At 42.1% G+C, this 14212-nt stretch overlaps 2 protein-coding genes across 2 annotated transcripts; one reads left to right on the plus strand and one right to left on the minus strand.

Annotated features, from left to right (window-relative positions):
• Positions 1–1721: 1721 nt before the first annotated feature.
• birc5b (baculoviral IAP repeat containing 5b) lies at positions 1722–8693 on the plus strand (the record flags this gene model as incomplete). Its single annotated transcript, XM_083675947.1, has 5 exons — positions 1722–1847; positions 2411–2520; positions 2741–2858; positions 7654–7821; positions 8553–8693. 5 exons carry the CDS (start codon positions 1722–1724, stop codon positions 8691–8693), a joined length of 663 nt encoding a protein of 220 aa, XP_083532073.1.
• A 4238-nt stretch (positions 8694–12931) lies between these two features.
• neurod4 (neuronal differentiation 4) lies at positions 12932–14008 on the minus strand (the record flags this gene model as incomplete). The annotated part of the gene is made up of 1 exon (XM_083674887.1): positions 12932–14008. One exon carries the CDS (start codon positions 14006–14008, stop codon positions 12932–12934), a length of 1077 nt encoding a protein of 358 aa, XP_083531013.1.
• Positions 14009–14212: the final 204 nt, after the last annotated feature.

Genomic DNA, 14212 nt, shown 5'->3' on the forward strand with positions numbered 1-14212 from the left:
CTAGATCATCTCCCATAAGGACCAGCCATTCAGGAAGATCAAGGGAACAAAGCAAAGAAGTCCTTTGAGGCTCTATAAAAGGCTCACATGCCACATGCCAGTTTGTCGTATGAGAAGAGTAATGATTCCATTGCCCAGGCAGAAAGCTTCTAGAACAACCACACCAACAACCCTCTGAAAACAACTCCTGAAATATAGATAATATTATTTAAAAAATCAATAGTAGTCACATGACACATAACCTAGCAAATGTTGCTGAGGCAGATACAGTAAGTCTGTGTTATAAAATGTTGAAAGGTTGATATTGGTTGGAGATTTTGATTTAATGCCATGTTATGTATTTAGTGACGATAGTCACACACACATACACAAACTCAGAGATACATCTTATCCTACAGTGTAAGCAGTCCTGGCTGCAATACATTCAAATGACCACGCAACTATAAATGTCGGTTAATGTCCTCCTCCATGTCAAATGATTCACTCACTCAAAGTTACAGTACACAAATAAGCATTCATATAGCCCTGCTGTGAGAACTGCTTACTGCATGTGATTGTGGGACACACAGGCATCACACATTATCAGCTCCTGTACTCGTGCATATTCACACCCCAGGCAGCCTCCCTACAGAGAAGGGCAGAGGGGGTGGAAGGACGGCAGTTTAGAGCAGTAAGCACATTTCAGCAGCCCGGGGCTTTGGGATAAGGTTACAGGGACACTGGGACTAGGACTGTCCCTGCCTCTGTCAGTAATAAACAGGTTTGTAAAGTTCACACCACAAACCGTTAAAGTTGATGGCCATTTCGACAACATCAAATCCCTTATCAATGGGTTTTATGTGTTGTTGTCACACTTAAATGGACTAATAAGGACCCATCTTGAGTTGCACCAGCTGAATGCAAGAGATTCAGAGCAATATAGTTATAAGGTTGATGATGTATAGAGCAATAATTTTATGTTAGCTTTCTTCTCAAAGCTAAATCCAGTAATTTAATCACTATTATTCTACTTTGGACATGTGATTCCACTTGAATGTGAAGTGTTGTAGTGCCAACACTATACAGGTGTAGAGCATTGGCACAGGATCCCTACCTGTGAGGATCATATTGTCCAGCAGAGGGAGCCATGTCGTTTTACTTTTCAACAAAGGATTGGACCAAAGTTCCCTTCGAGACAGAAAAAAAAAATGAAATTGATGAGACGTGGTAAAAATTGTAGAATAAACCAACGGTTTCATGTGTGTTAGAAACAGTGTAGGAGCAATTGATGAAATTAGCAAATGGTGTGTGTATTTCATTCTAGAATACATCGAAACCTATTGCATTGAAAGTGTAATTTAAAGACCAAGGTGTATCACCTTGTTCTTCTGAAATGTAGCCATTAGATGTGCAAGCATATTGTATGATATGGCCTTTAAGTCATTCGATTTTAATAAAGCTGCAAACTTACCAGCTCCACACTCACCTCCAAATCAATACCACCTATTCTGTGTATAATATTTTTCTCAATAAACAATCCTAAAGCAATTAGGAAACAGACAGTAGAGGAACCTTTTAATAGCATAATTATATTATATTATAACATATTTTCTGTGGTAGGCCAACCTCTCTTGTTTCGCCCCTCCCCTGTCTCGCTACTCATAATCAGCGTTTCATGTGTCACACCTGTGGAAGTCTAACTTTTATTCACCAGAGAAGTTCCACTGTACTTCATCGAGGCCATGGCCAGCTCAGACGAGTTAAAAGCGCGATTTAACTCATATAACAAGCTGTATAGTTATGATATGCGACTGCAGACCTTTGCTGACTGGCCTTTTCGCGAGGAATGTCAATGCACACCAGAAATGGTAACGTCATCACCTTCTGATGTTTTTCTGTCATTGGTTCCCATTATTTTCAGGGCACGGGAGTCACAATGATATGAACTGATTTATAATCCCAGGTTGTGCCTGATGATTGAATTGAAACTGGAGCAGAAATAAATCCTTTATTTTAGACTGATGGTGATTCAGCAGGCAAGTTTCAATGCTGTATATGTTGGACTTTTATTGGGACAATTATACTCTTACAGTGATATTGCATCTGATATTGGGTGTGTGGAAAAAAATCACTGTGACAGTGTGTGGTGATTTACACCTAAACAGGTGCTAGATTTTGTTTCATTTTGTCTGGTGCATTTCATCAACCCCACCCCTAACCTATCCCATCCTGATGATTGAATGTGTGTTGACAGCTCCCTGGATGTACCACACAACATTCTCCTACTATTTCACCAACACTTAACTTAACCCTCAATCAGCCAGTTGGCACTCTGCTTTTGTTCACCTACCACACCTTTATGACATTGGCTTGTCGTAACATTATTTTTGTGTGTTTTTGTTTGGTGCTGTCAATTTGTGTATGTTTGTAGATGGCCAAGGCTGGGTTTGTCCACTGTCCCAGTGAGAATGAGCCTGATGTGGCCTGCTGCTTCTTCTGTCTGAGAGAGCTGGAGGGTTGGGAGCCTGAGGACAACCCCTGGTATGGTTCCTTGCATGTTTCATACCAAATCAGTCCTTCACACTAGTACATTTGATTCATGTCTTATTCTTCATTAGACTAGTTTTCTGTGCTAGATAATTGCAAATTAATGTAAACTTAAAGTAATAGACATTTACATGTGTGTTTTTATTGTGACAATGTGATTTTGTTGTCTTTATTGACAAATGAGTCTTCCCTGCCTGCTGTTTATTGTCCATAGGGATGAGCACATCAAACGCTCCCCTAACTGCGGCTTCCTGACCACCAATAAGGACTTTGGTGAGCTGACTGTAGCTAAGTTTTATCACCTGGAGAAGGAAAGACTGCGCATTTACACTGTGAGTCGCCAGTCTTCATGAGGTTCTGTATAGATGCATGCCATATGAGATGTGCTTCTGTTGAGGATTGTATGCTATGTTAGATATAGAAGTTATGTATTGGCTGTTGCTGTTGCCCTGTGTAAAGATCATGTCTGTTCTACTATTATAGAGGAAGGTTTTTGAACGGCAAATTGCCCATTTTCGAGATGAAAAGCAGAAAACGGATGATAACCTGACGACACTGTTTGATGCCATAACTGAACGGTAGTGGACAAGGGGAAATAATTTGTCTTTGTATTTTCTTGGCTGTAAATGTTTTTATGTAAATTAATAAAGTGGTTCTTGGTTAACACTTTATAATAACTTTCATTCATACGCCATTTGTAGACCATTCATAAATAATGAACTCCCTATTAACAAACTATTATTCCATGGTAGTTTAAAGGTTTTTAAACAAATCAAAACACATTGGAAAACAAAATCAAAACACACCCTTTACAAACTTTTATGAAGGTTTAGAAGCCATTTGTAGACCTTGATACATAAATTGTGATGTCATTACTGACACCTTTTCATAAGTGTTCCTCATATTTTATGAATGATTTGTAACTACATTATGCAGTAATTTGTTAATCATTTTTAGAGGTTTTTTTGCAGTCCATAATCTAAAGTTGCAGTTATTCACCCTTTTACACATGTATAAAGGTTTATAAGCTATTTGTAGACCATTGGTTGCTTGGTTTGATCATCTCAATAAAATATCCAAAAGCATACAGACAGTAAAGCAATCAAATTACCAAATAAATTACACAACAATTTCTGTTACATTAGTCGTTGGAGAAACTAACATTTCATTAGCTACCATACAGTCAAAACCATCATCAAACTAGTTACCTAGCAACATAAGGCTTTTAATGCAAGGTGAACTAAGCGGTTAGCTAACTACCATCTTCAAAATAACTTATGTTATGGTTCTGATGTCTCGGTACATTAAACCAAGTCTTTAAAAACGTTTGTGTGGAGTGGAGGTTATTCCTGCAGATGCAGGCTACTAGCTAGTTGGCCAACACAGCTGTGTCCAAAGGAAGCAGGTGCCAGGTTCACTCCGCCGCCATTTTATTTTCATAGACAAAACGCTGTTTTATTAGATGGGTCATCTGTGGGCTGGCACGACAAATACTCCACTCACACACACAAATGATATGGATTAGCAATATTTCCTTTTCGGTTTTTCACACACACTGAAATGTGTAGAAACATGTTGTGCGGTCATTTGATTGTTAATAGTCATGATTTTAGAAGACAATTTATTTGGCTCTGTCCTCGCCTCCCGTTTTGGTTTTACTCACGCGTTGCTGGGGAAACGGCGCGAGAAAGACGCGATCCAATCAACGCAAACCTAGCACCAACCAACTGTCAGTACCGCTAATCTCAGTTAATCTAGCCGTATTCCCCGCCTCTCGCAAAACCAATAGTGAGTCAAGGAGTGTCAGATCTCTCGTATATATACGATCTCTGGCTGTCTTGTCAAATCGAGGAGACACGAAACGTCCGGTTTGGCGAAACCTTCCAAATAAAATAAAAAATAAAACGTTCAAAAATAGATGATTGGACACTTGTTGTTGTTATTATTATTGTTGTTGTTGTTGTGGTTGTTGTGGTTGTTGTTGGTATTATTGGACGGTTCTACTGGTTTCACGGAGCTCTACACGCCTGCTGTCAAATGCATTTTCACAACAAAGCTATGTTGGCTAACTATTTTACCACAGCTCCTACTGAACGTTCACTAAAGATTAGTAGTTCAACCGTAGTAGAAGTCTATGAGCGAGACAGACATTAAGCACACAGCATTGTGATTGAGGACAGCAGCTAGTTCGCCTTTCCTTGAAAGCCTAATGTTGCTAGCTAACTGGCTCCTAACTGTAGGGCAGTATTCTAATTTCATGTCTTTGATGATGATTTTCTATATTGTAGCTAATGAAATGTTCAAATTTCCCATTTTAGATTAGGTACTGCAAAAACATTGACATGATTAATACATACTGTAACTGCATTCATAATCTGTCACACATGAGAAACACTTGGGTAAACATATAAATTGTATTTATAAATGTTTATTAGCAAATCATTAATTATCTATAAATCATTTGAAAATACTTTTCAATATACTTACTATTAGTTTATTAAGCATTTAATAACGTTTCTAACTGTTGGAATAATTATTTGTTAATAGTGAGTCCATTATTTATGAATGGTTTATAAATGGCTTATAAATTAACGTTATTATAAAGTGCCACCGTTTCACCACAAGGTGGCGCCTTCCTACCGGAATTGTGACTGCATTTTTCCACACATACACACACACACACACACCAAAAGAAAAACAATCATGACTGAAAGCACACATTGTTTTTCTGTTCAATGTGTTTCATTTTTCTGCCTTTTCCCCCCTCCAAAATACTTGCAGTTTTCCTGAACATGCCACCGTTTTTGCCACCCCTTTTCAAACCTTGACCCTGGACAGATGGCCCTGAGCCCCTCCCTCCTGATACCAACTGTTGCCCCAGCAACATCTGTCACATATAGGGGTGCGCTGGGCTGTGCCTGGAGAGGACTCACCGGGAGACAGGCTTGTTCCTGGGGAGGGGGACAGAGGCCAAAGAAGGAGGGTGCAATGGAGGTGGGAATTATATGGGGTGAATGAATCTGCAGTTGGTTGTTACTCTCAGACACTGTGAGACACTGAGTATTCAATGAAGCCATTGAGGGTTACTCAGGAAATATGTATGAAGTTAAGCCTGGATTCCAATTGCCAACATTTCTTATTTTGATAGTGATACGTATATATGCACTGTATTGGAAGTGCTGTGCTCACTTTATTAAGATGGCTCACTCCTGTGCCTGTTGGAGGGAGGGAGGGAGGGAGGGAGGGATTGGGGGGGGGGCAGGATTAGAGATGCTATCCCATCTCTTCCTTCCACTGTTCTGGATTAATGTCTAATGCAACACTCTGAGCCCTGATCAGCTGCTTAATTCTCTTTTATCCGCTTGCTACAGAGCAAATCGAAGACAACCGTTTTCCCCCCAAAAAAGGGGAAAACCGGAGATGATTCAAGAGAAGTAATTGTCCACATGTCCTGCCTCTCCTGTACAGCATATCTATATCATTTCATAAACCTCTTCTTACTTTATTTTTCCATATAGCAGGAGTCTTTGTTGGCAATATTATCATTATTTACAGATTGTAGCACTTGGAATATAACAATATTTGTACTTTATTTCAGATTAATTCACACATGTTTATGGTTGACCAAGTCTAACAGAAAAATGCTGCCTCAATAGCATCCACAGAATAATACCCCCCCCCCCCCCCAGATATGTACTGTACCATCATTTGGAACATGCATTGGAGGCTGGTGGAGGTAGAAATTGGAGGACGGGCTCATTGTAATGCATGAAATGGAATGAGGAATGATATCAAACACGTGTTATTACAATGAGCCCATCCTCCAATTTCTACCTCCATCAGCCTCCCCTGTTTGGATATGGCCGTTTCATGAGCTGATAACTGCTTTAATAACGTTGCCACTTGATTACGTAAGTGGTTAGGAATTTGAATATGTGCTTACAGTATATGTAGTGTGTTTACTGTAATTGCTAATATAACCTTAATCAGGGCTTATAACATTCACCCATGTCAATCCAATTATTAATGGAAGCTTTAAAGCATGGGGAAATAGGATGTTGTTGTGTGACTTATGTCCTGTCTCTCAGATGTGTAGATCACATTTTAGATCAATTTAGATCAATTCCACTGTCTTTTTGATTACACAGTAATTGAGGAGAGGTTCAAGGTAATTTACAGCATGTGATTTTCTCCACTTATTTAGCTATATTGAGAAGAAATACTAACAAGCACAAACTCTCCAAAATGCAACTTATGTTTTGAGTATAGTACTGTGAGACCTGGGGAAATGTTACTGTGAGACCTGAAAAGCAGTTTTCACAATATGTCCAAAGACCATGAAGAAATAAAGGTTTTTAAATAAAAACCTTTGTGCCTCTGTGTTTTTTTGGACATTTCAATAAATGTTTGGACAACTGTTGATACAGTGACTATATCATCTGTAGTCTATATAAGTGAGGTTTAGGTTTACCACTATAAGGCCTTTCCTGCAGTTTTGTAATTGATGAGTCTGTGCTAAACAAACTTACTTGTGTTCTGTATGTAAACAGTTTCTGAATGTGACAGATGGACAAACAGACAGATGTTACCAACAGAAAGTTTACAACCTGAGCTCCCCGTTAGGTCCCATCTGTTGCTCCCGTGCCCAGCCCCTCCCTCTTGTCCTCCACTTGTGCCTCTCCTCTTCATCCATCACTACCCAGTCCCTGGTACTGCACAGACACAGCTCTGGACCATTTATAAAACAATCAATAACTGCATCATAGCCTTTCACATTTACACCGTTGAATGTATCTATTGAATATCCTACCAGAGTACCTAACCTGGATCCATTTGTTGAAATGTGTATCAGAGAGGGTAATACTGATTGACTATTAGATCAGGGAGGCATGCAGCAGGAAAGCTCAAAGGGCTTTCCCCACAGTGACCTTGACCCAGGAGGACGGTTACCTGACAAGTCTCTTTATTCTGCTCTGGACTGGACTGGACTGGACTCCCCATTTAAGACTGACACACACAGAAGTGAAGTCGTTGCATAATATTTGAAAAGAGAAAAAAATCTCCTTTAGTTTCTCTCCTATTTTCCCCCCCTTCATCTCTATTTCTCTCCCATGCCTCTGATGGCAGCAGTGCGTGCTGGCTGTCGGCTCTCCCAGACGCTCCGGCCCTCCTACCTTGCCTTCTTTTTGTGCCCTCTTCCAAAGAGACCCCCATCTGTCCCTCCACTCGCCCCATTGTGGGGTCTCAAAGCTGTGCAACTTCCACAAAGAGATGGGCGTGAAGAGGGGGGCCAGGGTAAACAGGACAGCATCCAGATCCCATTAGAAGCTCTTTAACTCTGACACCCTAGTAGTCTCACAGGACTCTGGGAGGGGAAGGCCCACCCCTTATCCCACTCTCACAATATCACCTTTTATACCCCCTTACATACGTATTAAGTCCGCAGGTCTGCTTTCTTTCTTCCCTCCCCACTAACTCTCTTTCTTGCCTGTTTCTTTTGGGGTCTAGCTAGCCCATTATTCCATTCCACTATATTCCCTATTTGTTCTCTCTTGGCCAACTCAACTGAAATGTGTCTTAAGGTCAGGAAGATTGGTTGTGTTGTGCTGGATTTGGAGTGGTGAACATGGCTATGTTTTGTACAGGGATAGTTGGCTCGTGACAAATGTTAACTCTTGTTCAGTTGAATGTAGTTTTGGCGGTTGCAGGAGATGCAGCGGTAGAGCTGTGTCTGATGATGTGATGACTTATCTAGTTGTGTAATTGAGCTTGTGTCGTGGCATCAAGCTCAAGTTCACAAATAACTATTTTTGGCACTTCTTTGACCGATCCCACCCTTACTGTTTTATTTTCTCTCTCTATTTCTATCCCTCTCCCCCTCTCCTCTCCTTTCCCCATCCCCACCTCCCCCTCTCCTGCTCCTCACCCCAACCTTGCCCTGCCTCCTCTGTTCTTTTATTGTTTGCCTCTTTCTTTCCCCCCAAATCTCTTCCTCCCTCCATCTCCCCCTTCTTTCTTTTCCCCAGCTGCTCCCCTCGGTCTCAGCCATCTCAGTTTCAGGGCGCTTCCACCTCTGTACCTCGGCAGTCCTTTTCTCTCTGCTCTCCGCCTTGTGTGTGTGCCACGGTCTGGGAGGAGGCGGGATCACAGCGTTAGCCGCAGCTTAAAGGCAGGGGGATTACCACCACGCAGACACTGATTAAAGCCTTCCAGCCTTCTATGGCCCCATTAATACAATCTTAATCACAATGCTTTATCCCTCAGTCTAGCCCCTATGGATCAGGACCTTTCATTTTAGTGGGAGCTGCAGTTGTTTGGCCAATGGATTAAGAGCTGCAGAGAGACAAAAATATATATAGAGAGAGGTTCAGACTGCACTTTGCTGTTCCAGCTTCCAGCCATCATCATCCTGTCTTTTTCCATCCCTCACTTTTTTGGTGGCAGGTTTGCAACCTAGATCCTGTCTGCTCTGTGGGGCTAGACTTATTCAAAGTTCAAAGTTGATCTTGATAGTTGTTGATGAAGGTGGTGTCAGTGTTGTATCCACATAGACATAAACTCATAGACTATTCACAGACTAGACTAGTGCATAGTTACAGTGAAATAATCTCAGTGGCTATAACATTCTCTAAAATGTCATTGGCGGTGTGTCAGCCCATGTCTCTGTGGATTGAGCTGTGTAACATATGACATATGACCTCTCCCTTGGGACTGAGCCACAGGTCGCAGGCTGCTGCTTCCACACAGCCTCTCCTACCCAAGATGGCATTTAGAAACATGTGTTCCTCTCTCAGGGGGATTTTCATAACTTTACCAGAGTTCACAGCTAATCCATTTGAAATGTAGGTGTTGGCTGCCACCATACAGGACTACATTTATAGTTACATTCTTGTGGGTTGGCAATACTCTTATTTTTCTGATTCCTTGAAAAAATGTTTTCATTATCTTTAAACTGTTGCACTCTAGGTTTTCCCATGTGTAGAATAGTTGATTATATCACCGTGAGATTACAGATCTAGAGAATGACGGTGATGCTGGAGAGTCGTGTATCTTGATATGTTGTTATTGAAGGAGGTAAACTGACCTACAGTATGGACTTCTTCTTTATTAAAAAAAACACAATACCATGACTTTACATGTTTATCAGGACAAGAACAAAACTACTATTAAAAGCTTTATTTTTATTTGGTTGCTTTTTCAAGACTGGCATTGAACCAAGTTGTTGCTGCAGAACCATGTCTTTTTTTTTCTTACTTTTCCATATTTGTTTCTGTTGTTCTCCCCTACAGGTATGTATGTCATACATGAATATTCAGTATGTATATATAAATACATATACAAATCCCTTCCCATAACCGTTCCTCCTCGCTTTATTTTCCTTTGTCACCTCTTACCTGTAGGACATAGTTTTGTAATAGTTCAAAGGCGTCTGAAAAAAGTTTATATGGCTTAATCCATCTACTGTACATCAGAGGGATTAACCCCCCCCCACACACACACACACTTTACAATCACAAAAGCAATGACACAAAGCAGGAGCACACCAGCAACTCTGCCAGCACTTTCTCCCTGGCCAAATGTCTGTCTCTCTGTGTGGAGCTATGTGTCATTCCTATGCCCTGGGAATGGCTTGTCAATGGAGAGCAAGGACCCCATTCACCTCTACTCGCTCTCCCTCTGCCCCTCTCTTTCTATCTCACACTGTCTCTCTCCCTCTCTCCATCTCGCCCTTCCTCTGTCCCTCTCTCTCTCTCTTTCCTCTCTCAATTTGGCCCCAGCTGTCTGTCAGCCCCCCGCAGTTCTCCCAGCTGTCTCTCCTCCCCGAACGAGAAGCCCCACAACAATGCAGGTCAGAGGTCAAGAGAAAGAACAGGCTGCACTTACAATGGACCAGTGGCGCCCACTAAAACAATCATTCCCTTTTTCTCCCTGGCTTTTCTCTCATGCTGCCAAGACTGGAAAAGACAAACCTAAGGAGAAGTGGATGAGGGGGGGGGGGGGGGGGGGGGGGGGGGGGGGGAGTGCTTTTGGACAACAGCCTCCGAGGCGCCTTCCCCTTCTTTCTGTTGCCTAAAGGACTACAATGATAAACACACACTCACACACTCTTTCTCTTGCTTTCAGCACTCCATCTTTGCACTCTGTCACCAAACTCTTTGTTAATCTCAAGAACCATCATATTCTTCAATATCAACACAGTCACCAAACAAATCCCTGTTGCCAGAGTCAAACACAGACTTTTGTTATTTGTTAGATGATATAAATGTGTTGAAACTTCTGCTTGATTTCAGCAGAGCTGGAAATTGGTCCAAAGATAAAAAGATATACTTTCAGTTGAACTTCTTAATACTTTTATAAATGTTATATCTACTGTACGTTTCACCACACAACATTGGCTAAACCACAATAATCAACTTTATTTTATCTAATTGGCTAACTGTTATATGGAAGCCTTAGAGATAGAGATTTGTTCATTAGAATGTTTAAGCCCTAATTGAAATGTTTACGCTTAGTTTTGGCTCAAAGATGTTTTGGCATGAGGTGGATGGGAAAATCAGGCATGGAGAGAAAGAGAAAGGCCTCTATGACACATTCACCTGTTCCTCAGGCCAGTTTTCCCATGGCCCACAGTGAGCCCTCCCTGATCTGTCAGAAGAGAGACCCTACAGCACAGCTCATGAATTATATCAGTCTGACACATCGCCATCAGCAGAGGCAGTATGGACGGCCACACGACCCCATTATTCCCACAAGCGCTGTCTTTTAAATTACTAGCTGTGTTTACATCATTTTCACAGAAAACAGGTGAAAAGTGGTTGATATCTTCTCCCCATTTAGGTAGAAAATGGGCCCCGTTTTCCTTGTTAAAACAGCATTAAAATACCTCAAAATGTATAATACTCTACAGCATGATTTTCATTGTGTCCCATGTTTTTAACAATGTTTCTGAGAAACCAGTGATTATTCAACCAGAGTAAAACAGCATATGCAATAGTCGCTAGCTACAGTATTCAAAAACCCCCATTGGATTATGTCCCATCCTGGTGATTTAATAATTCTCTCTGAAAGAGAATGTACAGTAACATTTACATCTACAAATAACCAAATGTTTGTAAAGATGCTCAAACTTGTTTTCTCACTGGGAGTACTTATGTGATTTCAAAAGAGATGTGATTTTAATTATCTTCTGTGCCAAATGGAATTGCAGACACATTTGTGTATATCTACATTTTTGTGGAATAGTTTACTTGTAGGCAGATTGCTAGTTCTATTCAGTTCTGTTAAAAAGGACTATATATGAAATGGGGGCGAACTGCTCTGAGTTCACAAAAATTGTCTGAAAGGGACCAAGTGTGAAAATACCATTAGATTGTAAAGACAGAGGAAGAGATCGAGAGATGATCTCTCATCATGAGCCTTGTGAGATTCAGAGTGAAAAGACTATATGACAGCAGAAAAGAAACCATGGCAAAATGTGTTACTATGGAAATAGTATATAATATAAGAATATTTATTCAGTTAAGTGCGAAACAACAAAATATTTACAAAAACAGTATGACAAAGTAGTGAACAACACCAAAAGAGACACATACCTGAAAGGTTTCAAATAAATAACTTAAATACTTCATCAGTAAAGCTGCCAGGGACTGACAATATAGTATACCAAGAAGACAGTAAAACAAAAACAGTGCTGATGAAATTCAAAAATGTACATACAAGTTATCAAAATAAATATTAAATATGGATATAAATAAAAACATTTTTGTTCATATGGCAAAAAGGATGGTGTACTATGGCCCTCAGTGCAGAAAGTGTGTAGGACAAACTCTGTGTACATTTTTACTTCCATCCTTAGGCACACAAGGACTTTTTATTCAAGTTCTTCTGTGCTATTTTGTGAAAATTCATGGTCACGGATGTTGTAAACCTACTATAAGCAGTGCTTATACCTGGATATCCGATTTGGTTTGTTTTTTTACAAATACATCTGATAAGAAGTGAGGGAGGACATATCCAGAAATGATGACAAAACAAATAATGTCAAAACAAATAATCATGAAAACAACAATGAGAATAAATTAATAAAATGATGGGTGCATCTGTATCTCTTCAGTACTTCAATATTATTATCAGGTAGGTTGAGTAGAAGTGGCAAGTCTCTCTCTCAGACCATTCCATGCCCTCCCAGAGTAGCAGACAGTGTAAATGCAAACTATTGTCTCTACACAGTCAATTCACAGAGCCATGGGCATGGCAGTGGCAGCAGGGTTGGAGGGGCAGTCTGTGTGTGTGTGTGTGTGTGTGTGTGTGTGTGTGTGTGTGTGTGTGTGTGTGTCTGTGTGTCTGTGTGTCTGTGTGTTTGTGAGGGGGGGGGGGGGGGGGGGGGGTTGTATTCTGGCCAGGTTCACTCACTGTAGATGGTGCCCATCTGTGAAGCGACCATGTGGGCTGGAGCGAAGGAGTCAAAGCCCATGTCTAGGGGCAGTTCATAGCGCGAGGCCTGGAAGAGTGTGTGGCCCTGAGGCACGGGCAGGCCGCCCATGGAGGAGGGAGGGTAGTGGTGGGACGAGAGGTAGTGGGCAGGGTGGCCAGGGTGGGGGGTGTAGTTCCTCTCAATCTCGTGGGGGGAGGGCTCCTGCTTGAGGGCAAAGTTCCCGCCGATGCTGAGGGGAGGTGTGAGGGGGCCATCATAAGGGGGCGTGCCGTTACTACACTCGTTAGGGGAGGGGTTCTCGTAGGCCGTTCCCTTGAAGCCCTTCAGGTGGAGGAGGTGGGAGGCCTCCAGAGAGCCATAGGGGGGGCTGGGCAGGCCTGGAGAGGGATAGCTTAAGGGGTGGCCAGCCTGACCCCCCACCATACCCCCGACTCCTGGGACTCCACACTTGTCATCCAGCTTGTTGAGCAGCATGGTGGGTGCTGGCCCCAGCTGTAGGCTGCCTGCCACTAGGTTACTGGTGGGCTGGGACAGGCCTTTACACAGCATCTCCACAAAGCCATGGCTCTCCGTGGACTGGCCACTCTCCAGCACCTCGGACAGGGCCCAGATGTAGTTGCGGGCCAGTCGCAAGGTCTCGATCTTGGATAGCTTCTGGGTCTTAGAGTAGCATGGCATGACCTCCCTCAGAGTGTCCAGGGCATCGTTCAGGCCGTGCATACGGGAGCGCTCGCGGGCGTTAGCCTTCGTCCGTCTGGCCTTAAACCTCACCTGTCTCGCTTTGGTCATCTTCTTCTTCTTAGGACCCCTACGTTTGGGTGCCCCCTCTCCATCCATTCCAGCCTCCTCCTCATCATCTTCCTCCTCCTCCATATCTTCACTGCCCAGCTCTATGTTGCCCCGGCCCCCTGGGCCCGGCCCGTAGCGGCCCCCAATTTCAGATGTGCCATCGCCATCCTGGGAGCTCATGTCCTCCTCAAGCCAGCCCAGTGTGCGGACCAACTCACTCATGTCTCCTGTCTTCCCAAACTGTTTGGTCATCATCATGATCTGTGGACACAGAACACATGGACCATGAATCGGCTGTTCATTTGTTGTTTTACATACATATTTTACATAAAACTGTGCATTACATGGGTAGCCTACATTGACATGTCAAATGTTTGACATTGACAAATGATTATTTGACATACAATTATATATTTTTTTAAATTATATAATACAATATACCATTGCAGCATATAAACGAAT

Source organism: Argentina silus (assembly GCF_951799395.1).
Source record: "Argentina silus genome assembly, chromosome: 8".
NCBI classification, from domain to species: Eukaryota; Metazoa; Chordata; class Actinopteri; order Argentiniformes; family Argentinidae; genus Argentina; species Argentina silus.